The sequence below is a fragment of the Callorhinchus milii genome, unplaced genomic scaffold (assembly GCF_018977255.1).
Source record: "Callorhinchus milii isolate IMCB2004 unplaced genomic scaffold, IMCB_Cmil_1.0 Scaffold1, whole genome shotgun sequence".
NCBI classification, from domain to species: Eukaryota; Metazoa; Chordata; class Chondrichthyes; order Chimaeriformes; family Callorhinchidae; genus Callorhinchus; species Callorhinchus milii.
In genome coordinates, this window is record NW_024704742.1 from 64,845,791 (window position 1) to 64,872,518 (window position 26,728).

General features: G+C 35.8%; 1 protein-coding gene across 4 annotated transcripts in view; it reads right to left on the reverse strand.

The window, feature by feature from the left end:
- Nucleotides 1-1,393: 1,393 nt before the first annotated feature.
- Nucleotides 1,394-26,728, reverse strand: part of add1 (adducin 1 (alpha)) — a 51,819-nt gene continuing 26,484 nt past the window's right edge. For 2 of the 4 annotated variants that reach the window (XM_042342950.1, XM_007905256.2), the window contains exons 11-16: nt 23,029-23,115; nt 21,261-21,350; nt 12,513-12,666; nt 9,198-9,629; nt 8,349-8,453; nt 1,394-3,841 (exon numbers count right to left, since the gene is read on the reverse strand). In XM_042342950.1, the coding sequence (XP_042198884.1) occupies nt 3,510-3,841; nt 8,349-8,453; nt 9,198-9,629; nt 12,513-12,666; nt 21,261-21,350; nt 23,029-23,115 (1,200 nt within the window). In that variant the 3' untranslated portion in view covers nt 1,394-3,509. Of the gene's footprint in view, nt 3,842-8,348; nt 8,454-9,197; nt 9,630-12,512; nt 12,667-19,396; nt 19,484-21,260; nt 21,351-23,028; nt 23,116-26,728 lie in introns of all 4 variants that reach the window. The other 2 variants (XM_042342966.1, XM_042342959.1) reach the window with 2 other exon arrangements.

A 26,728-nucleotide genomic window follows, 5' to 3' on the forward strand; every position in this document is an offset into this window, starting at 1 on the left:
ACCAGCCTTTCAGACAGTGCATTCAAGAGTGTAACATCTCTCTGTAAAACAAATTCTCATCTCCCCTCCAGTTATTTTGCCAATTATCTTAGATCTATGTCCCCTGGTAACCAACCCACCTGCCAGTGGAAACAGTTTCTCCCCATCTATTCCATCAAAATCCCTCATAATTTTGAACACCTCTATTAAATCTCCCTTAACCTTTTGCTCTAAGAACAATCTCAGCTTTGCTAGTCTCTTCACGTAACTAAAATCCCTCATCCCCGGTACCATTCTGGTAAATCTCCACTGCATTCCCAAAGTGTGGTGCCCAGAGCTGGACACAATACTCCCAACTCCACAATGACTTATAAAGGTTTAGCAGAACTTCCTTGCTTTTGTACTCTATGTCTCTATTTATAAAGCCAAGGATCCCATTTGCTTTTTTAACAGCTCTATCAACCTGTACCTGCTACCTTCATAGACCTGTGTATGTGAACCCTCAGGTCTCTCTGCTCCTTGAACTCCCTATAAAATTGTACTTTTTTAAAATTAGTGATTGAATTAAAAAAGACACAGCCTTGGATGAACATTTTAATCTGATGGACAGCACACACCCCTCACTACGTTGGAATGTCAGCCTAGTTAAAAGTCCCAACATAAGACTATGAATCTGACTGAGGCAAGACTGCTAACTCAGCCAAACTGATGCAGTCACGTAAATTTGGATTAAGATAGCATCACAAAATAGTCAATCCACTTTACAGTATATCCTGTGAAGTGCTTTGAGATGTCTCATTGACGTATAAGGCAGTAAATCAAATGTAAGGATTATTATTATTATTCATTGGATGAGCAAATATAGGGATTAATACAAATTGGCTGAAATTGACTTCTATACCGGTTCAGATTTCTATTGGTGGCAATGAGAAATAACCTTTTCTCCACCCTCCCTATCCCATTGGAGACCAATTTTTTGTGCTCACTGTAATCTTGATTTAATACAGACCAGGGATTGAAATGTGAGATGGTGATCATCCACTGTATCTTTGCAACATGTTTTATTGTATATCTTTGCTTTACTTGTGGCTAAAATGGTGTCACTCTCAACACACCTGTGGCTGTTGTCAGCAATTTCTATTGGATAACACTATAGAAATTCTAGAATACCCATCTCACTGTTTGCCCATCAAAGTATCAAGGAGATAAGTTCCCCCCCCCCCCCCCCCCCGCTCTATTCCTGTTAACCCTGAAAGCCAAAGCCCAATGAAATTGCCAATGTCCTCAATGGAAACTGCAGTTTTAGCTACAGTTGAAGGACGGCAGTGAGAAAGTTTAACCATCATCATCTTAGAAGAGATTTCCTTTGATTAATATTATTTTGACCAAAGTAAACTTTGTGGCACATTAAGTTCTAAAGAAAATTTTATTTGTGAATGAAACGTAATGTTACAATGAAACAGAAAAATTAGATATCTTCAAAAAAAGTAATACATTTTTGTTTCATGTAGTGATACAAAGATACTTGAAGGCTAGAATAAAAATCAGGTGTTTACAATCGTTACATAAGCGAAAGGAATTAATAACCCAAACATTGTGAAAAGTGGAATAACTAGCCAATGGCATCTGGTTATTATATAAACTTGGCAATCAATTATAACAGATTAGCATAAAGGAACTTAATAAAACTGCTCAGTGTACAGAAGTCATACAAGGGTAAAATACAAGCCGTAAGCCAGCAATGTCATGCAGTCTTTATTAAACATCTGTTATTTGCAAGTTATACTCTTGTTTGCTGCTGATTCCAATATAGCCCGCACTAACCCACAAACAGACTTATTCTGAAAATCAGACAGAACCTTAGGCAGTTTGACATGTGTGCCATGTCATCAAATCGCCAGCATGCTAAACATTTCATATCAAATAGTTTCCTCCTGGGGGGCGAGAGCATTTCAAATGCAGGCTAATTACATGTAATGTACCCTTTTTGATAGATTTTCCTCAAATTGATATTTTAAAATTGTACAATTGAAGCACTGTAACATCAATCTCAGGTACAGAGAATTCCATTAATTTTCAGATTAAAAAGGTTTATATAGTTATCTTAACTATTTTTTCCTAATTCATTGATCATAATCAGTTACCAAGGTAACAAAAAAGGTAATTGATATTGCACATCCAACATTATGGTGAAAGTTAAAAAGCTATAAATGTGCAATAGCAAATCATTAGGGTTTCCTTTCATGTAACCTTGCATGCTGGTAGAGTGATGCGGACACACAGTAAATACATGAGATGGTCCAAGCTACTGTCTCAGAAACAGCCAGGTTAACTAGATCATTTCTGTTAATTGGTGATGTGATGGATTTACAAAAAAACTATAGTTTCCCTACCGTGAAAATGCCTTTGTAACAAGTAAACTGGAAAAGGCATATATCTACCCAACATGAATTTAATTTCAAAAAGATACAATACCCCTTTTGTTGGCTCAGTACTTCAAAACTATACAGGTATATGAAAAACAAAAATACGACATACATCATCCATTTCCTAAGATTTATGGAGTTGAGCAAAACATTTAGAAGCCATTACATATGATGCCAACATTAAAATACAAAGTATTCTTGCTATCATCTCCAATTGTGTAAACTGAGAATAAGTCTGTTGTGTACACTTATTTGATTTCCCCTCCCACCCCCAAGATAGCCAAGAGATTAAATGGATAAAGTCTATATTCCTTCAGTTACCAGTTCCTATTTTGCTCTTGAACTAGCTGCGACGTGTACGAGAGCAGCACACGGAAGGTAACTCATTATGGCAGGGAAAGCAGTTTGCCTTTGCACGGCACCTTTTTGCACTGTCCAACTGAGTCTGGGAACTCATTATGCGGTAATTCACAGAAAGCAACCGACCACAAACACTATTCTCTCTTTCTAAAACACTATGTGGACCAACAAAAGGGATACTTGTCACAATCAAAAGAAACTTCTATTCACTATCTTATCTATAGCTGTTACCACTACTTTTATTGTAAGCAATTCATGATTGGTGCTGATATACAAGCCACATGCTCCATTGAGAAAATGCTTCCATTTAAAACATCCTCACACTTTCACACAGCACCACAGATGGCTGGAATTTAAAGAGTCATGCGCAGGATGTCTTACACACGTGGTAAAATATAGGTCATTATGACAATATCTGTGTATTACATTAACAAAAGCAATTAGGTAACCATAATCCTATAAAGTGTTTCTCTGGCTTCAATGTTTCCTATCACAACCCAAATTGGCAAAGAATACTGGGATTAAACAGTGGATTGCATCTACTGTACTGAAAGGATTAGCACCTTTTGTCAAAAATGTCCCATTACTGTTCAATACCAATCAAGCTCTACTAGACTTCTTTGCATTCCATTAAATGACATAGATGCTTTATTAAGACAACCACTAACAATACAATCTTGTACATTCTACAAGTTAATTATAAATCTGGTTTATGAAATAACAGCATTCTCCAGAGCTAAGGATTTAGGAATCACTTTTCTTCTTGTTCTTCTTCAAGAAGGAAGGAGTACGGAATTTTTTCTTCTTCTTTGAAGGAGACTTGCTGGGAGATTCATCACTGCCTGCATCAGCCACATCCTCAGGTGGTGGAGTTTGCAACTGCTCAGAAGGTGGGGATGGTATTTCTTGGATCTCGACAGTGGCAAGCTCAAGCTTTTTGCTTGAGCTATCCGACTCCTCTTTATCAGAAGTCTGGCAGATCAGCGGTTCTGAGGGCTCATCAGGGGTAAGTTCTGGCAGGGTTTGTTGAATAGTTGCAGGGCTGCAATCCTTGTATGTCTGCTCTGGTTGAGTTTCTATAGAATTTATAAAGAGATCAACAAAGTAAATGTCACTGTAAAGACATGGCTGTGGGATCATTATCACGTGGAAAGGAAATAACAGGGGAGTAAAATATAAAGCTACAACAATAACAAAATTACATTTGTACAGTGCCCTTCACTTTGGGAGCACGTCCCAAGGCGCTAGACAGTCAGTGCTTCAGACCCAAGCTAGGGGTTGGGGAGGGTGGAGGGCGGGGGGGAAAGAGGGTTATCAAAGGCACAGTCAAAGAGGGTCTTAAGATGGGTCTTGAAGGAGAAAAGGAGGAGGGACTGCGGGATGGAGTTCCAGAGGGTGGGGGCAGAGTGGCTGAAGGTCACCCAGCAATAGTGGGGTGAGCGAGGCGGGGGATGTGGAGCAGGCTGGAGCCTGCTGAGCAGAGGGAGTGAACAGGATGGTAGGGGGTTAGGAGGTCGCAGAGTTACGTGGGGAGCGAGGCCATGGTGGGTTTTGAAGGTGAGGACCAGGACCTTGAACTGTATCCTCTGTGTGATGGGAAGCCAGTGGAGTCGGGTGTGGATGGGGGTGAAAGGGTTACGGAGCCTGATGCAGGAGAGGACACGGGCTGCAGAGTTCTGGATGATCTGCAGCCTATGGGGGGAGGAGTGGGGAGGCCGACAAGCAGTGAGTTTGCAGTAAGTTTTAAGTCAAGCCTGGATGTAATACTCGAGGGTCAAATAAGATTCCCTACAATGGAGAAGCAACCACTTGCATAGGCTCAGCAGGTCCAATGACCTTCACAACGCCTAAGATTTTGTGTGGAAGAGTGATTGGAACATTTGGCTTTGAGTTATGACTTCTGTCTGAAAAACACATCATTGATTCTGAGTCTGAGGAAGGGCACAATTTAAGTAAAATCATAAGATCAGATTTTTTGTTCAGTTCTTTGAAAGCTCAATTAATTGTGAACAATTTTGTTATCATTCTGGGGCCGTGTGCACCAAAGCCAGGGAAATAACCATTTATCATTACCTGAGATTTACTAACATTTTACAGTCTTCACAACAAAAGTTTTCATTTTCTACACTTGTAGATTTTTTTCCTACATCCTAATTATTTTAAGAGTCAATTGATTCCAAAGAGTCAATTGATTCCAAATTGTAGTCTCCTCCAAACTCCTGTGGGAAATCACAAACTCTACTGCACATCTTTTGAGATACTGTGGCACACAAAGACATGGGTTCACATTACCAAGTGTGAATTAGACACTTGGGCTGTGGAATAAGGCAAAGTTTAACAGGTTTAGGTATTATTGCAATATGTTTTCAAATAATTTCTTTCTCCCCTCCCACTATACTTTAGAAAAGATACTGTTTTTGAGAAATGAATCTTTCCATAACCAAAATACACTAGATGAGTTTGTTTCTTAGCCTCGGATAGGGATATTGCTGCAAAAATAAAATCTAACAAATCTAACCATTAGGATAAAATCAAAGAGCTTGTTTATTTTCAACTTCAACACCACATTGGATACATTGGGTTTAAGGCTAAGATTGAATCCACACTGCTGTTTGAGCATTTGTGAAGTGAAATAAAACCTCACTTTGCATCACAATTATTGAATAAAGTTGGCACTCTTGGCACCCTATAAGATTTGTGGATACAAACACAATCCTCAATTCACTTGAGGATTCACTTGACAAACACAATTCCTCCTCTCAAGGGCTGTAACTTCTGTGAAAAGTTCAGTAGGAAGACTGTAAAAACAGTGGGACCAGCCTGAGGAAGAACTCAAGGTTCTCATAACCTAAGGTTTATAAAATGCATCTCGTTCTAAAAAGCAAGTTTTGGATACAAGTCAGTGAAAGGTTCACCATAATATGATCAAACACATGGTAAGATTACTCCATTTAAAGCTCAAGTTCTTTTGAGAATATCAGGTAAAGGCTGATTTATTTTTTCCCATATGCTAATGCAAAAATATAGCTGATGGAAGAACACTAACAAGAGCAAATTTCTATAAAACACTGATAAGAAGGAACTTAGCATCCCAACACTCTGGAAAGAGGGAGAACCAGGTCAGCAGTTGTATTGCAATGGAATCTGACTCCCTTTACATTGCTGCACACAGCTGCATGAAAAGTTTGAGATGTCCTCCCAATGTGGAAGACACAAGAGAAATGTAAATTGTTGATGTATTTAGTTGTTAAATACACAGTGGGGTTGAAAAAGGTCTCAGAAGGCATGACTGCTGGAAAAGCCCCCTTGAAGTAAACAGTTATCTACAGCGGAAAATCCTGTACGTCATTCTCACTTGAGGATAACAGAACAAAGCTGATAATACATTGGCAATGGATCCTAACGTATTACAGTTCTTTGTACTATCCTGTTGGCTTCCTGGTTAAGAGTCACTTATACCCAGGCACATAACAACTAAGTTTCTTTTCCTGATCTATAAACAAATATTTCCCGAGGATGTCAATGTAGATAGTCTGGCATTGCATAGTACTCTGCCTGCTGAAAACACGAAGAACTTAAAGGAAGAGGTGTATTATGAACCTCTGTTTGCCCCCCACCCCACAAACAGCTCAAACAAGATACAACCAGGTCTCTTGAGAATGATGGATGCTCTGACAAAATTTGATGTTCCTTTATGCTAGAAAAATATTTCCCAGACTTCAGAAAAAAAAACTTAGGATTCAGTTCTGAAAACAAAAGGCTGGAGAGCGGCAGTGGGTCAAGCAAACGTAACTCACAGGGGTAAAAGGTTTTTGAATTTAAAATTTGAATGCATTGTTTGTCAACTGAAGTAAAGGTAAATTAATGCATGATCAAATTTGAAGTTTATCTTCTATGCCACACATCTCGCTTTAGTTGACCAATATATCCAAGAATGGCCTGAGAAATTTTTTTGTCAAGATATTTGCAAACAATAGGATGATTGTGATAAGGACATTATAGCTTCAACCTGCTGTATCACCTTAATAAAGCACATTAAAATATTGTTTAGACCAGGCAGTGATCAGATTTAATCAATTTTGCATACAGCAATAGAATATTCAAAACATATTTTGTTTGTTCACATTGAATTTTTGCAGTATATATTTGAAGCAGAAATTCAAAATGATACAAACGATAGCTTCAAATGTTTTCATCGGAACAACACAATAAAAAGGTATTAACATTTTAATATCTATTTTAGATTATAAACCATACAAACTCACCAAATTCAAGCACAGGATTTNAAAAAAAAAAAATTCAATATTGAAAACTAACTAACTCATTTTCTTGAAAGGAAACATTCAAATAATGACAAAATGTTAGACATTTATATGAAAGAATTAAAGCCAGAAACATATGTAAAAGCCAGAAGATACACACACTAACCAAACAGAGTGCTGCATCTTGTAATAAAATAGCATTCAATGAGTTAAAGCAGAAACAATTTCTAAAATTTCAGGAAGATGGCTGCATCTTAACTGAAGCTATTTCAGGGAATAAATGAAACAAAAACAAATGTATAAAGCTGAAAGCCATGCGCAGAAACCTGGGGTTAACTGAAGCAGCTCTGTACATGGATGTACAATACTTACTATGGTAACAGGTACTCTTTAGCACATCCAGCTCCTGTTTGTAATGCAGCCACAGGAAGAAAAAAAGCACAAGAAGAAAAATCTATGCATTCATAACAGCCATTGTGTTAAAACAAAAAAAGTACAGAGTACACAATTGTTACAGAACAGAGAAATCGGATGAGACCAGTGAGTGGAAACACATAACAGGACAGTGATTCTAACAAGATATACCATATTACATCCTTTCACAAAGAATTGCAAAGAACTGTTTATATTGTATATACATATAAATGTATGGCTTATCAAAAATATTGCAAGTAATTAAGTAATTCATTCTAATCTGTCATGTTAGATTTTATATTCTAGCTTTTGAGATATAATGTCCAACACCAATTTAAAACAAGGCTTTATACACAGGTACAATTTAATGTTAAAATTGTGAAATGCAGATCCAATAATGTTCACCCAGAGGAATTCACTCGCTTTCTAATAATAATTCTGTTTAGTTTCCTATACATTTTTTTTCAGTATAATCTTTGCGAAAAATCATTGTAACACAAAAGTGTAATCTTATTACAACAATGTATGAGGGAGCTGTAGTCCTGTGCCGTTTATCTTTAGAAATCTTACCTTTGAGCAATTTTTTAAATAACTTCAAATCAGCATGACAAATTAACCAGAAGTAGTTATCAAGTTCATCAACCACGGAGATCTTGATAGGGTCCTAAATTAAAGCAAATCTTTTGCCTATATGCTAGTGTAATTTCTATATAAAACATGACCGACCAAATAGTATCCAGTTAGTTCAGTTTCATGCAGTCAAATACAGCATTTATGTACACAGTCAGATTATTGGTCAATTACAAAAAAACAAGCTCACAAATTTCATTCTTACCAAGTTAATAATTTGGGCAGTTACAAACCATCACGTTTTCATTTCAATATATATCACCTGAGAACATCTTACCATCTAACTTTGTGGGAGTGCTGGGGGGAGTGCGGGTGGGGGTGTGATCTGCAGGACGAGGCTCTTCATTTGCTTTTACTTCCTCTGGTAGGTGATCTAAAAGCTCTTAAGATTAGAAAAAGAGAGGGGGAAACAAAACAGTCTTTAAATTCAGCACAAGACGTTTAACCACTTGATGACAGCCACAGCATTTTTAACTATGCCTATAAAACAATGCAATTAGAATTTGTTATTTTTGACACTGCTATACACATGTTCCATCCACAATTCTCAATACAATCTGGACATATGCAAAACAAAAAGTTGCCATGAAAATATTTGATCAATTCTTCAGCTATCTCAAATAGATTTTGGCTTAAGTTTCTTCCCAAAAGCAATAAACACAGACCACAAAATGGTTTAAAACTATGCAAATTGGCAGGAAGCATGTAATCACTTAACTATATAATACCAGCTTTAATCTTGGAAATACCATTACCTGAAAACATAGTTTATGACAACATGGACTCAAAGAATAATGTCACCATCACCTCTAATTCTACAACATGCAGAGAAAAATGATAAAAGAATCATTGCAAGGATCCAGAAAAAGCTTTATTTCTCATGGGATTGCAGCAAGGATATAGTTGTACAGCGGGAGGGAAGCCAAACCAAGAAAGAAACAATTCAACCGCAAATGAACCAACATACATTACAGCAACCAAAAATTAAGTAACAGCTGTTGGCAAGGATCAACGCATTGAAGGGACAAGAGGATTTGCAAACCAAATGGAAGATCCCAATATTTTTTGATTAGAGAGAGGCGTGCTTCTTCATTCAAAGACAGGTGTTTAACCTGCTAGCCAATACCTGAGGGGTCTGATGAAGGAATACGATCTCCAGTAGGGCTAAGTGCCTTGACAACGGCACTGTGTAGTTGGTTGTGGAGAGACTCTTGAGTGTCCACCTGATTTAAGTTGAGGTGCCCGGAGACCTGGCCTACACTGTAGGGAGATTCCTGACCAGAAACCTGCTCATGATTTGAACGAGACTCGGCCTCTGTAGGATATCCTTCACTTGCGTGAGATTGTGTTTCAGTCACATTATCTTGGCTATGTATAGATTCATATATGGATGACTCATTCTGGCTTTGGACACTTTCAGCAGTCACTTGCTCCTGGGCATGATGGCTTTGAGGTATAATTGCCACTTCATCTGGTTTGCCATCAGAGCATTCTTGGTGTGCTTGAGCGAACCCAATTTTTTCTGAGACCTCACCAATGTGGACTGCAGTTTCCTCAACTAGAGAAGACAATAGGTTCAAGCAAATAAATGGAAGTGAAATTCACTGAAATTCACTTCCAAGATGGAAATGAACAACTCATACAGATCAAATGCAGTTACAAGAATACAATATCAGATAAAAAGTTCAGATAGTATAGTAAAGTGTGGTAAAGGCCCCTACTAGATTGTTACTAAGACAAAATGTTAGTTCCATTATGAGGATATAATTACGGAGTAAATGCTACTGTAAGATTTATGCAAGATTTTTAAAATCTTCTTATGACACTTAAAAGAAACTGAAATTCTTCTCCTCTCCATCTTGTCTCATTAGAAACAATATACAAGTTTAGACAGTTAAACATCAGGAGCTGCAATGTGTTACAGAATAAACCACTGCTAAAGCAACCACTTATGATCGGCACTCAGCCAGGTTTACAATCTGTTCCTATGAAGGCGACATTCTAGAAAGCTTCAAATTAAGTTCAATGGGATCAGCATGTATGAAGACTGCATTGTTTCAATACAGATTAGGACTTGATGAAGACAATAGATGGCAAAAATAAGATGAAAGACAACACCCAACTCAATGGTAGAATTGCCAGCTACAAATGAAAACCATTTACAAGAAAATCTCAAGCAGATAAATAAAGAGACAATAATAATAATAATCCTTGCATTTGATATAGCGCTTTTTTACGTCTTCTCAACGCCTCAAAGTGCTTCACAGAATATACTGTAAAGTGAATTGACTGTATATTTGTGGGCGAAACGCGATAGTCAATCGCGCACAGCAGTGTCCCACAAACAATCGTGGATTGAAAATGACCAATTTATTATTGTTTTGTTTTTTGGATGGATTATTAATAGGCGTGTAAAGTAAGGAAATTTGCCCAAGGTTTCACCCTGCCTGGAATTGAACCCAGGTGTCTCGCTTGCAAGGCGAGTGCTCTAACCACTGAGCTACAGGACTCCACAGTGTACCGTCAGCATCAGTAATGGAAAGGACAACAGCAAAATAATTTTAAAAAGTCACTCAATGAACAATTAAGAGATCCTTCCCTCAAAAGAAAGAATACTACACTTATCCATTTAGACCTAGCTATGAAATTAACCAATAATTCTGAAGTCACAAGGGCTGCACAGAAAAAACAGGATACCAAATACCAAAACATACTTCAGAAACCAAACAAACTGAAGGCACCGAATTGTATCTCTATTTTACGTCACACATTTCTTATGCAAGACATTACATGAATTAGTGACATTAAACAATTCCCTTGATATGAAAATTCACTTGATCAAAAATTGTTCCTACTTAAGCATTTAACAAATATATTTACTTTATTTGCACACAAAGTATTATGAACAGCAATTACATTCATCAAATTAGTTTAAGGCTGGTAAATATACTTGAGAAAAGTAACATTATGAATCTCAGCCATAGTATTGACAAACTGAATGTTTCAACTTAGTGAAAGACTAGAGTAAGATAGACAAATCTCAAGAAGGGAAGGTAGTACCAGCAACGATATAGTGGGCGGAAGGGTTTCTTTCTGTGCTGTAAAAATTGAATGCTTCTAAAAATGGAACAAAATTAAAAATAGATTCTCATGGCTGGCATCTTTAATTTTACAGAAATTACTGTGCAGTAGTTGGAAAATCACTGATAGTGATGTAGCAGTGCCTAGTTTCAGGAGAAATGCAATTCACACCATTGCAGAACAAGCGCGGCGAGTTTAAATCATACAGGTCTGTTCAAAGAACTCAGATGCGATTTACTTTTCATGCAACAAGAACACAGGAACATAGAGGATTTGAAGACAGTTCATCCAAAGCTGTTATGTGAGCTGGCTTGAATACCAAAGTGTTAAACACATTGTCAAGCCTGGTCTGAAGAAGCAGATCTGAAGACACTGCATTCAAGACTGCAATTACCTAAAAAGCTTCACTAGTTATGGCCTATATGTTTAATATATATATATATATATATATATATAGTGCTCTGAAGTATTGGGTCTGAAGTATTTGCTTTGCTATTGTAAATCAAAATAGTTGTCATTTTAAGTCTGGCAAAATACCGTCTTGTTTTCAAAATACTCTGATATGAAGCAGCTCTGTCCAATATGATTTAGCTACAAAGATAATAGATTAGAGTCATGCTGTTTCTCTGGAGCAGACTACCATAAAATGGGAGTTCTATATCCTGAAATTAGCATCTGCAAGGTAAAAAATAATGGTTGAATTACAGAGCTAAACAAACTGTATCCAGCAACGTGTTAGCAAAATTGTGAATATAACAAACTGGTTGGAATATTGATATTTAAAAAATAAAATCCATTCATTTTTTGCTACTTATTCCCAGTTTTAAAAGCAAGATTATATTTCAGATTATGTCCACTGTAGGAACTGATAGAACAAACTTAGAAAGCACAAATAAAATTGTCCTGGGATGAACCTTCTAAACTTCAAGAGCTCAACATAAATCTGAAGCATTTTTCAGCCTTCGGGAGTTTATTAGTGATCTGTGTCCTCAAAAACAATTCACTCCCAAATTAAACTTCCTGCATTTGGACACTTGGGAGTTGAAAGATCAAACAGTAGTGAAGTTTTCTTTGCATAAAATGGAATGGCCATTACCTGTTCCAGTATTAGTTTAAAAATAAACGGATTGCACTTTACGACTATTTTAATGGACACACATGTACAGTATACCTTCCAACAGATTAGAAATATTTGACAAATTCATTTATGTAGACTTCACAAGCTTTTTCTTTTATAGCCTGCAAAAAGAGTTCAAAGTTTGCATCATTAAACTCGAAACAAACTGAAATTAAATCGTTTTTTACCTGCACCTTAAAAGCTTTTTCTAAGAACAAAACTACCGATTAATTAGGAATATACCTTCAGGTCCCTTCTGTTTGCGTTCGACTTCTTTGCGGTACTCTTCAAGTTCACGGTCTGTCAGTTTATTAAAAGGATTGGGTGCAGTGCTCACAATAACTCGCGGTTGGTACTCTTTCTCAATGATTGCCTTTGATGCAGTCACTAATTCTCCCTAAACAGTAAAAGAAACTACTATTAATGCAATCACAATGATGTACAGCAAAACAAATGAACATACCTGGATTTGTTTTATATTTGGGAACACTATTTCAGGAGGAAGTACAAACATAATTTCATATTTTAGAAAGAAACCTATTAGATTAACCATTTTGAGTTTTATGTTGACAAAAGATTTTACTTCCAAAATAGAACTCCCAAACCAATTTCTTCAAATCCTGTTCATAATTCACATCGATGTGTTGAAACCTTCAAGCACTTTTTATAGGATGCAAATGGAGGGGGGGGCTGAAGAGAAAAAGAAAGGAGTTGGGGAGGAAAAATTTCCATACGATTCCATAATGTAAAACGCATTGATGTAATTTTGCAACTGTGACCAAAAATAGTAAACTAGAGCCATCAAAAACTGTCATCTTTGTTCATATTTGTCTCTGCAGTTAGTCAGAATCAAAATTTAAGCTAACCCCAAATTAGTTTGCAACATTATGAAGGAATTGAAAAGGTTGATCCAGAAAACAATTCTTCACTATAACAAACAATTCACATACTTTTCACATCAAAGGGAATTAGACAGACAATAAGGCGAATTAGAAAGAACAAAGGGTTAAGTTACAGGGCAAGGCCAGGGACATAAAATACATAAATGGATTCTGAGGCAACTAGGTAATTTTTTTGAAAAAAAGAGAAGGAATTGAGGGAAACAGTGAAAAGCCAGGTATGTGGGGTTGATCAAAGGAAGACGGGATTAATGGACTAATGACTTTCCCCATTTCTAAACGTTTTCTTGTCTTATTGGGTTGTCTTCAATTTTTGGAATCTAAACATCCAAAGGTGAGGTAACCTTTAAAAAAAAACCTTATAATTTAAAATAACACTTATAACGTTAAGAATGTATCAATTATTGGTAAAGTGAATAGAGGACTATTTGTCGTTGAGCACTAACAGCTAAGCAGCTTCATTCCTTAGTTCATTTTCCCAGCCCCAAAATGTTGAGATTGTCAACAAACACTGATAACCAGTCTCCTAGGCAACGTAAATATTTAGAATGACAATTTTTAAAAGTTTTTTTAAAAAATCGTGTATTAAATGTCACCGATCCAGAACTAGATCAAACCCCAATATAGTAACACTCACAGAAGTCACATCAGTCAGCTCCACCACATTTAATATGAATTATGTGAAGTATGAGATGAGTGGCAGACAAACTTGCTTAAATTGTATAAAATCCAATGTAATCAATCTACACTGCGCACGTGTACTTCAATGCAGCTGGCAAGCGCGCATGCATCGACAGGTCAGAACTTCATTTCCTGCAATTCAATGCAGCTGGTAAATGCCAATGTGGCGACAGATCAGGACTTCATTTCCCGCCCTCGTTTCAAACAGAAAATTGTATCTGCATGCTTCAATGGAGTCGATAAGTGCGCATGCGTTAACATGTCAGAACTTCATTTCCCACAATTCATTGTAGCCAGGAAGTGTGGTAGCAGAGCTATAAGCTAGGAATGATTTGATTTATAAAATATGACTAGTGCAAAGAAATCTAAGTGATTTTTGGCTGGAAACTGAATGGGACTCAGGTACATGTACAACTTAGGCAATTATATGATTATAGAGATAAGATTTATTTGAATTTTACTATATTCTTGATAGAATTTTTTATGTTCTTGTTCTATCGATGTGGCCTCCATAACATGCAAGTGGTAACATGAAGGTTTTAAGTTCTCCAGATAGAACGTCTCACATCCAGATCTAAACAATTTTGCTGAATTCTGACATGAAATGTGAGCAGCTCAGCTGAATGGCTTCCCTGACCCAGACAACCTATATATGCGCCCTTTCATTGTTTTACATAGATTGAAGATGTTCTCACACAAATTTTAATCCTTGCATTTGATATAGTGCCTTTCAAATCAGGAGAATAACAACTTGCCTTTATATAGGCCCCTTCACATGGGATAGCATCTTGGAGCACTTGAAGAATGTCTCAAAGTAATTCACAGAATTTTCTGTGAAGTGTTTTGGTTGTGTATTTTGTGATTAATTGGAGGGGAAGAATCTTAGCTTGGGCAGGAAGAACTGCTGCCAGAACTACTGAATGCCTTACTTGTATTAATGAGCTAAATAAACCCTGAAGTTATGTTTCTGCATTATCTCAAGCAAGGCACTGGTTAAAACTTTTTGAAAAAGTGCAAGATGACAAACGTGTTCTTGCTCCAATGGACTTTGAGACAAATGCTCTAGCACCATATGATACTGAAGCCTCATCAGTACCTGGAAATACAAAGGTTTTAATCCACAAATTAAAGAGATTCCAGTTGCACTCTCTTTTCCCTGGTCACACGAGAAATGCAGCCACTTCAACAAAAGGCATTTCACAACACAAACCAAGATTCTCCTGTGGTACATTATAATAATCATTGGATTTAATTTAGAGCCCTATCATTTCGTTGAGATTTCCCAAAGCCCTTCAAAGGATATACTGTAAAGTGGACTTACTGCATGTATGGATGAATCAATTAGCTGCAACTATACCAATATTGGTTTGTTTTCAAATAGAACTGCAAACCAAATTCTAAATATTGACTATTGTGTGGAGATAAAAAAAAAGTCATTTTGTCCTCAAGGGACAAAGTCTGGTAGCAGGGTTTACAAAACCTAAAGCCACTTGACAGAGCATTTTAATTTACTGCACCATGTGAATATCTTGGTGGATCAAACCCATACAAAAGATAATACACATTGGAAAAAAAATACCAAAACATACCACCAAAAAAAATATTGGAAATAGTAGTCTCCAAAACGTTTGAGAACTTCCTTACCAAAACTGTGCCAATAAAAGAATGAATACCTAATCTGTGCAAGATTCTCATGATATAAGTAAATATGAAACATCTGGGAGAATCACTTATATCCTAATTTTATCCTGGCTGACAATGAGCCTAACCCAAAGGTAAACAAAGGATAAGCAAGCTTTAAAAAAAAGGCAGTCCAGGGACAAGTTGTTAGAAAGGTTCATTGCATTTTAAAATTTATAGGATCATATTTACAGACAAATCTGTTAAAGTGATCACCTAACCTCGTTTGGTCACCATGCGTTCATCCCTAATATTACTTGCATATACTATTTATTTTGACTGTTGGAATGGAATAAAACAAGAACATGATGAATAAAAGGTTTTGAAGACCCAAGTTCATTAAAAATAAACCTTGAATGAGCACAAAATACAAGTAATTTAACCATATTAACGCTATATTAACCCTGCATACAGCTGTGAAGATAAAACAGTTCTCACACACTCAAATAAATCCAAATATTTNAAAAAAATAAGAACCATTATGTCAGAGATGCACTATGGAACACAAGTGATTGCACCAAATCCAGTTTAACATTTGAAGCGATAAAATAAGCAAATAATTTTCATACAAGTTCTCCAGATAGTAAGATTATTTCTCCTAATAAAATTATGTAAAAGAAACACATACTTATGAATATCATTAAAAGGTACTCACTTAATAAAAAAAATTCTGTTGCCAGATTAAATGGAACATTTGCTAAATTAGCAATATTAGTCAATGAAATGCAATCAATTAATAATAATAATAATAATCCTTGCATTTGATATAGCGCTTTTCACGTCAGGAGGACGTCCCAAAGCGCTTCACAGAACACACTGTAAAGTGAATTGACTGTATATTTGTGGGCGAACGCGGCAGCCAATTGCGCACAGCAATGTCCCACAAACAGTCGTAGATTGAAAATGACCAATTTAATTATTGTTTTTGGTTTTTTGGAGGGATTATTATTAGGCTCTGTGTGGAGTAAGGAAACTTGCCCAAGGTTTCGCCCTCTGCCTGGAATTGAACTCAGGTCTCTCACTTGCAAAGCGAGTGCTCTAACCACTGAGCTACAGGACTCCAAATTGGCTATTGTCAATTGGCTAAACCTGTGTATTATGGGTCATCCTCCTGACGTGAAAGGTACCTTACAAGTGTAATTCTGTTGTATTATGCATTTTAAAACTCCTTGTTGTTACAACAAAACATTTCTAGTAAATGACTAGATTAAATGCTCTGTCCTTTCCAGCATAACTCATGCAGAAAATCTATTCCTAACCAATGTCACAGGCAATCTTATTTTAATAAGCAAAATAATGGTACATTTATGCCAATGATTGAGAAAATTGCTGGAAATATACAAGTATGAAAGAGAAAACAGGTCAATAATTAACTTCGGATTTGATGTAGCACCTTATTGTATCATTGAAACATTTCCATGCACTTCCTAGGATTTTACTGTTAAGTGCAGTGACCTTGTATAATTCGATCTCTGATGTTACCTTCAATTTATTTGGCTGTTACACAAAATTACAAAATAGTAGGATCAAAACAGAATTGAAGAGAAACTACAATGAATATTTAGTTATCAGAGGCAAGAGTGATCAACTGAACCAGGCTGAGTCAGAAAATTATGGGTTAAAGCTCCAAGTTGGGAGCGCCAACATTTCATCTCCTCTAATGTTCTCTTCCACTCCCGCACGGTCACCTGTGGTGCACTGCACGACTCAGACCTCAGCATACTTCTTTTTTCATCTACATGCTCCCCTTGGGATATCATCAACAAACATGGGGTCAACTTCCACATGTGTGCGGATCACACCCAGATCTATTTTTCCTCTTCTAAACAAGATCCAAATGATACAAAACTCTACCACCCATGTACTCATCCCGACCAGGTTCTGTTCTTCAGATGAGATGTTAAATTGAGGTCCTATCTGCCTGTTCAGGTAGAAATTGAGGTTCCCATGGCACTGTTCAAAAAAGACAGTTTCTCTCAGTCTCTTGGCCAACAATCTTTCAGATATTATTGGTTATTCACTTCATGGCTGTGCAAAAATTGACTGCTGTGTTTACCTCAAACACACAACACTACACTTTACAGTAATTAAAGTGCTTGGGAGACATTTTAACTATATCAAATGCAAGGATTGTCTTTTACACTGCATTTCTTTTAATGTTCAACCTGTAAACCAAGGATACTCGAAAAGTCCTGAATATAACTATCTTTGCCAAAATTTGTATTACAAATGTACACTTTTGTAAAAATGTCATTAGTTTTAATCAGTCTCATTAGACTACAATAATCTAATTTGACATCCTGAAAATATATGGTTGGATGTTTAAGACAATTTCAAGATTTGAAACTTATAGCTATGCTTGTTAGAAAGCAACGCATTTCAAACTAAAATGATACAGAATGAAGGTACACACACTGACAGTACAGCTTGAAAACAGGCCACCCTGTCCTACTAGTTCATGCTGATTTTATACTCTACACGAGCCTCCACTCTTTCTATTCCCCTCTTAAATGCAGCATCAGACCTCAACATGCTCTGTGATGTGTTGAATTCATCACATGATCCTTCGTCTATCACCATTCTTTCTCAAGATTATGGAATGTGTTACCTCCCACATAAAGATTAAGCTATAAGTTAGTTGCAATAAGTCTAAAGTTATTCAAATTTGTAACATATCAAACAGAATATTAATTTTTACACAACCTATGTAAAGCAGGAAGTAGTGCATCTCCCTGTGACTAAGAATCATCTAAAATCTCCTAGCAGGTTTTAGGTGAGTTTCTATATATAATGATTTAAAAGGCTTTTTAATTAGTTGCAATTTCACGACAAGTCTCTTCACTTAGGACTAGATAGATTTTCTGTGGTGGAGAAAGACACCCAATTACAATATCTCACAAGTAGGACAATTTTTCAATTGTTTTCCAATTGAAGAGATAAGGATATGTTGTCGTGCACTTCCCTAGATTTTCCATCTCTTTTAAAGAGCCATGTGTAAAATAGTTTTGGTGCTCTGAGCTGAAGGGCACAAAAATGAATATTACAGAGTATTATATATTGCATTACATATTATACCATCTGGCATTAAATTATTGAAAGACATAGCAGCAAGGTTATAAACTGTAAATAAGAATTGTTAAATTAAAGTCATCTTTGGTAAGTCCCTATTATTTGTATATTTTCCTTTACACAAATTCAGGCCTATATTCCTGCAGGACTCATCTTTGAGGCAATACAATCATTTTCAAAATCAGTTTATTTCTGGCAGAAAAATACTGCGACCAATTGCATTTCAGAAGATATCTTGTGAAGATCACCACTGAGCAAGCATCAACACCACCAATGGGTAAACATTTGGCACAGAGTGCAAACTCAAGTCACCCGAAATCTTTACACATGAAAAGAACAAAACTCAATTGCAAATACACAAATTATGATTTCGTATATTCAGATACAAATATTTTTTAAAAATATTTGGTCTGATTTTACACACATCTCTGCTAAATATTGGTTTGAAAGTTCATAATATAGAAACGTTAATGTCAAATTTCTGCAGTTTGAACAATAATTTGGAACAATATGTATTTCTGGAAATATTTAATGCAACCCATGTTTCTGCAACTATGTGGTCTGCATAAATATCAGATTGTCCCACTTGCTGCATAAAAGTAAACAATTTGATATCTGAATTGTAGTTTGATCTTAATTGCCCCACTATATTTTCCACAAGTTACAGTAAAACAAGGAGTTCCAAATGGACTGAAAATTAGATCAAGGTGATGAACAAATGTACTAGGGTAAAGCAAAGTTATTTGGTTAGGAAGAGACAGCAGGTTCAGAGTTCAACAACAACAGGTCAGTAAGTACCTTTCTAACAGTGTTAGCGGGAATTAGAGCCTGCTCTGAGAGATCGAGACCATCAATAATCTCCACACAGTCTGAGAGGGGTGCATCCTGCAACAGTAAATTGGGTAAACAGAGCAAACCATATCCTCCCTGAAAGTCCAGATAAACCAAAATCCATCATGGAACCAATCCATTTACATGCAATCCATGTATTCCAGTAATAGAATGGTTAGGAAAGGATAGCATGCAGGATATACCCCAATGCTGAATGATATGCATAAGAGATGGATATATGCATAGGTTTCAACTAGTCAAACTTTCATGATCCCATATAATGTTGTTGAAGTAGCTTCATTGAAATTTTTATAAAAATGTAGCTTACCATGTAGTGAACATTTGCTAGAAACAACATATTACCTTTTGGTGACCATCTTAATCCAAAATTGTTTGTTTTGCATCTTGATAACACTTAATAAAAATGTCATTTACTTTTTCCATTTCAGGAAGACCACAAAAAATACTTCAGTATAAAGGATAATATATTTAAAGAGACCAAAATATGGTTTTGAAGTTTTTGGTTGGTGATTTAAAAAGTAATACTTTCTTTTTCCTTAAACTCTCTTTTCCTCAACCAGTTATCTTTGGGAAGAAGTAGCCAGAACAAAAAAAAACCAGTTTACACAGAATATGGTCCATTAAACCAATTAAGTTTCTATCTCAAAAATCAAATTCCTCCTTTGAATGTTAACACACAGATGGCGTTGCTCCATTTGGAGGTAAGCTTGGTTCACTTTCACAAGTACAGTCAATGTGATTTCCCATTATAAGCAGGCACCATCAATATATGCTAAATGTACCAGGACGTGAAGTATCATGTCTATTAAGTCTTAAAAGTAATATTTACAATCATAACAAGCTACATCAAGAACCAAGTAAAATTCCTCAATTCTTTTAATTAATAGTCCTTACATTTGGTATATCGCCTTTCACATTGGAAGGACGTACCAAAGCGCTTCACAAAATATACTGTAAAGTGTCATGATTGTGTGTTTGTGGTTGAACAAGGAGCCAACTTGTGCATGCACAGTTCATGTCCCACAAACAGCCATGAAGTGCATGACCAATTTTATTTGGGAGAATCTTGGCCGGGACACTGGGAGAAACTCTACTTTTCAAATCTCTCACATCCACCTGAACACACAAATAGGGCCTTATTTAATGACTCAAGCGAAGGAAATATTGATAATATTCACCAAAATCTTTTCAGGATATTACAAAATACACTTAATGCTGAAAGCTACAAATATGTTTTAAACAGAAATTGCATTAGTCGGTTACAGAAACCCAAATTGTTCATAATTTTCTAGAAAGATAGTTGAAGCTTTATGTATACGTTTTAATGCTATAATGATCAATATGGAACTAGAGACCAAACAAATAACTAGAACCAACATTATGAAACGGGTTTGTTGAAGCCCTTTCGAACAAGAAATACATCCAAGTGTATAATAAAAACACATGAGGTTTTGAAAGCGTGACTAGCTTACACAACATGCTTATCACGCATATAATGGAGTAATACTTTAGATATCAATACATGCACAAGTTACTGCATTCAGCAATGGTTTGCAGGAGCTCTGACTGGCATGCCATTTGTCTATCAATGTTATTTTTGTTTCGCCACAGCTGCATTATACATTTTGAATATTTTGCATGTATGCTAGGCAAAATATGGTGACCACTCGCACTTACCTCCCAGAGAGCTATTTTCTGTCGTTCAAAGAATAATGTTTGTAACATGTTAGGCAAAGAAAAAGACTAGATAGATGCAGACAATATAATGCAACACAATAAAGTGGTTTGTAGATAGTTTGGTTTTACTCACCTGGACTAAAGACCTATCCAGAACAACACCGCAGAGTAATTGAGACTGAGGGCCTGCAGTCTTTATATCTTGCAAATTTTGTTCCCGAATCTAGAGAAGAAGGAAAACTTTGGATGGGAATATTATTTTTCTTTTAACATGTACTGAATTAACCACTTTATCCATTCAAGAATATGGTTCAATTTATGTAGAATTCTCTACACAATGCAACTGTGATACGGTTTATATTAAAAAAATGTTTTGCTTACTAAACACACAGAACTTCAAAAATTCTCATTTCAACTGGTTTTCATTTCATTGAGAGAATAACGATCCTTGCATTTGACATAGCATCTGATCATGTCTTCAAGACAGCTTATTCTTCTGTTTCTCTTCTTTGTCATATGTTTCAGATTGTATGCAAAGCTTTGATCACCTACCATGATTTAAGATGACTATGGTTAAGGTCCCACCTTTACTCCCTGCAATCCAAGGATGCTTTCTCCCTTACTGGAACATTTAAGGGTTTCAGTATTTTGAGTTTGATCTTTTGTTTCTTTTATAACTTTTTCCTGGTTTCCTGCAGTTTCTTTCATACCTGCTAGCCCAGCACTTTCCTCCAGTGGATTCACTAAATATCTTGATAATGTAAAGTCTAAATATTCATAGTTGGACTGAATATTAAAAGGATTAAATGTTATTTTGTTTGGATTTGAAGCTTACATTGATTGTTTTTTGGCATCACTTTTATAAACGACGCACTCTTACAAAATAAAGAAAAATAACTGAAACATTATGCATACATGAGGTAGAAAATCATCAAATTATTAAGCATCCAGTTGGTTTAAGTTCCCATTTAAGTGGAAGTTTCTTAGCCTAAAATTCATTCCCAGAGATGTTGTATTATATATATATATAAAAAATATATAATATATATAGCCTTAACAAAATAAAGGCCATAAAATGGCTGACGGGTAACATTAATTAAAAATCTAAGCTACAAATACAGCTGAAAACAATTAGCAACTGGAAAAAAAACATTTTGCTCAGTTATAAAAGTACATTTTGATACTGCAACATTTTTTTTTGAAAACCAAAACCTCCATGCAACAGGACCTCCCTTGAACAAGAGTAGATTGAACAGAATATTTGAATTAACGAATGTGCTTAATTATTCAGTAGCTGGACACATGCCAAACTCTCCAAAAATTGTTGGACAGTGTTCATGGTTTTCATCAAAATCTAATAAAAGTTAAAATACTTGGAAGTTATTTTCACTTACTGCTCTTGACTTCAGATTGGACCCCAAGTTGAGATGCAAAAGCTGCTAGATAGTTAATACTTTTCCCATTGTTCTTTATAGATTCTCCTATGTACGTGATTGTTATCTGGTATACATGTGTAGTTTATTGATACCACTATATTAGATTTCTTTCTCAAAACAGTGGCATTTACAATGCATTTTTTTTAAAAACAAAAGTGAGAGGCAATTCCCGAGTTATCTGAGATACAAAACACTTCCCCATTCCTTCCATTTCCTTCCTCTCCCTTCTAATATAGTTTAAGATACGAAAATCCTGGCAAATGCAAGAACCACAATAGTTATCTAGACTTAAATGGAATGTTAGGCCTACTACAGTGAATCATATTTGAAAATATGTTTTACCTTAGAAATTCAAGAGTTAGTTTAGTTCAAAGTCACATAAATACAATACTAACTTTAAAATATAAGCCGCGGTTTTTTGTTTTTTTGAATAAAAGTCTTTCATCCAAACCAATCTTGTCCTACCTTGTTTCTCATCTCTTTGAACTCACGTGGATCAGTATTTAGTGGCACAAATTGATTGGGAATTGGACCAACGGCATCTTTTGTCCACTATAAACATCAAGTATACCAAGTAGTCAGTATTCAAGTAAAACTTTTCAGCTGCGGCATTAAATGATATTGTTTACTGAAATAAATCATGCAATTTACTAAAAACATTCAGTGTTTAAACATGGATTGCCGAAAGAGCATTGATCCAATGGTGGCACATTATCCCTTTATGTACAAAGCAACGGATCCAATTCTGACAGGAATTCTAACATTTTCTGTTAGGCTCTTACTGTAAACTGATTTATTGCAACTGACTAGATTGTAGGACCTCCTTTTAAGTACTTAATAAATACATAGTTCTAAAGAAAATACTTGTCTCAAAACTTGATAAATGTAATTGACTTAATGTTCCTGAGGTTTAGTGCCAGTTTTATGCTTTCACAACCCAAAAATTATTTAGCACTTAATTTTGGTGGAAGAATTATTTTTCAGTGACACAACGCATTTACTCTACTAACTGTGCCATAAACTAACAAGCTATTTTGGAACAGCTCCTTGAGAACTCATTCTGAAGGATCTTCTCCATTGACAGGGACTATTATTTTAAAAAAAGTGTATTAAAAATTAGAATCATAGAATTGTACAGTACAGAAAAAGACCGTCTTTGGACTGGTTCTCTGCAAGAAGAATTCTAATAATCCTTTCATTTGATATAGCCACTTATCACGTCATAGAGATGTCTCAAAGCACTTCGGAGGATACACCATAACTGTGCAATTGATCACTTCAATTTCTGGTTTTGTTCTTATAAAGTTAATGATGTCAGCATTTCACATAGTGCTTCATCGCATTATTCAAATGTCTCAAAGCGCTTCACAGGATTTCTGTAAAGTGTAGTGACTATTCACAAGCAACTGTACAGCCAATTTGCACACAGTGGTGTCCCACAAACAGCATTAAGTGAATAATCAATTTTTATCTAGAGGATTCTCAGCCAAGACACTAGGAGAAATTCCCTTCCGTTTTTGAATAGTGTCATTGGACAGGCAGATGGAGCATTGGTTTAACATCTCATCCACAGGACAGTAACTCCCAATAATGCAGCACTACAATTAATTTGTTTGAGGTTGAGATTGACAGTAAACCTACACAAATATTGTAGGTAGAAATTAAACTGAAAGTCGAAGAGCTAATGGGAAAAAAAGCTCCAGAAACAGGAGGGTGGGTATTCAGGCCACTGTGCCTGTGCTTTCTTTCTCTCCCACCGAGGTGAAATGCTTTCTGCTAATCCTTTAAATAATTTTGAAAACCTATAATGGATGCTACATAAAATAAATTCTAACTTTAAGTCTCTCTACATAAATATATACTCATCCAGAAGCATCTCTTTATGTCCTTTCTGTGGCTCTGATGCCCTTTCTATGTTGGAAAAATACTATGGCCTAACTAAGATCTTGTACATACTTAACATGATATCTAATGACCATAAACCTCAAATTTAGTATTTTGTTTAAAAGGTTAAGAAAGCAAGTAAACAAGAACATTTTTAAAACCTATTATGTACGACTACTGGGTTTCTTAGAATGTGTGCACACACCATTGATTCATTACTCTTCAACATTTACACAAAACCAAACTGAAAGCAAAAAATGACCGATATTGAAGGGAGGGGTGGTGTGATATCAGTAGTCCAGAAGCTTGGTGAAGGAACTTGGGTGTAAGGCATGAGTGGGCATCACCAAAGTTCTGTACTGACGTAAGGGTTTACTGGAAACCACAATGCGTATTTATCTTTATCTCCTTGACTGTTAAAATGTTCTATACATTTGAATTCCGAGCCCAAACAGGTTTCAGTATATTACCATGGGTAATTTGATGATTTCTAGCATTGCTTAACACTTCGACATTTCAAAACCACCCCAGAACAAAATTACCATGAGCAAATATTAAGCACTTTATGAGTTTATTTAAAGAAGACTGGATCCTATCCTCAAAGCACATTTCATTTGTAAATGGTGGGACTGACTCGCTAATCAGAATTTCTAACCGATATAGATAAAAAATAAATTTCTGCGTTTTGTTGCACAAACGCTTTGACCAGTTGATCAGAACCACCAGTCACATACAAAATGTGCACTGAGAATTAGTATGAGCCTCCTTAAGACAGTGAATGCTATGGATTTCTTTATTCCCCTTAGACCAATGCAATAAAAAGTAATGAAGAAAGTAAATATTAAGCTTCGAATGTTTTTATCATTTCTAAAAAAGGGAACTGGGATGAATATGGAAGAATGGATACTCACTCATAACCACTCTTCTGACAAAAATTAACAGCACCTTTTCACCAGAAATAATTTCAACACGGTCAAAATAATCGTCACAACTAATACTATAGAATCGAGACCACCACATTGTAACAATCATAAATAAACGTTCCAACTTAGACATAACAAAAGTATAACTTGAAAGATTATCTTAAGTCATTCTAAAAATTCTTACGTACAAAATGATAGATTCAACCAATCAGCGCTATGACAAGGCCATCACTCTGTTATGACCACGCCAAACTTCTGGTTATAGATGAACGAGACAGACCAAACAGAATTTTTCATACATGTGAACTCACCAACATACTTTNAAAAAAAGTGCACCAATGTTCATAAATACTTATGACTGAAATTGGATATCTGATAATATTTCAGAATGTGCTTTGAAATCATATTCGATAGATGTTTACAATGAATATATACACAAACTGATTTTGAAAGATGACCTAAACACAAGCTGTAACATGCTACACTGATTATTGTCGCTCAAACATATCGAGCAGTTAAGATACCGAATGAGGCAACACCATCTGTAAATAGTGTTTTATGTGACCCAACATTTCCGAGTCTAAAATTAAATTGTAAAACAATTCTGCTTTCTTTTGCTAATGAAATTAAGATAAACCTTTTCCAGAATATATATTTAGTTCTGAAGCAAATATAAACCAATACAACTTGTTTAAGATAAAATTTAGTTAGATACTTCGTTACATCCGGCATGGACTAGTTAGGCCAAATGGCCTTTCCTTGTTGTATCGTTCTATGTAACATTATTCAAGAGAAAAACATATCTAAGTAATGTTAAACTAACCTTTAAAAAGTGTAAATTTCTGAATCACCACTATTGGACATTTTGTACACTTGCAGGAAACTTGAGTTTAAGTCACATGAAAGTGCAAGCATTTGTTCTTCAGTGGTAGATTTATATAGTTTCACTCATTTTGAATATTTTTCTCCCCTAATCTCAAAATCCTGTGTTTAACCTTTAAACCACATGGTGCATTGTAAGATTAAAACATCACTACAAGATAAAATAAAGCAGACTGGAGATAAACAGGTGGTCTCTCTGGGCTTTGCTGTCTTCAAAATCTTTCAAACAGCTGTCTTTAGGAGAAAAACAGCATGGCAACGTTAGAATCAAGTTAAATCAAATTATTTTCCAAGTAAAGGCCTGACAGATTACTACCAGTTTCAAGCCCAGCTCTACTTCAGTCATGCCACACCCTGATGGTATAGGAGGGAATGATATACACTATAGCCAAATACGTGCATGCATTATTCCATGCAGAAGGCAGTTTAATTCTAGCAACTAGAGGCTTTGGAGCAAATAGGTAGAAAAGAGAATA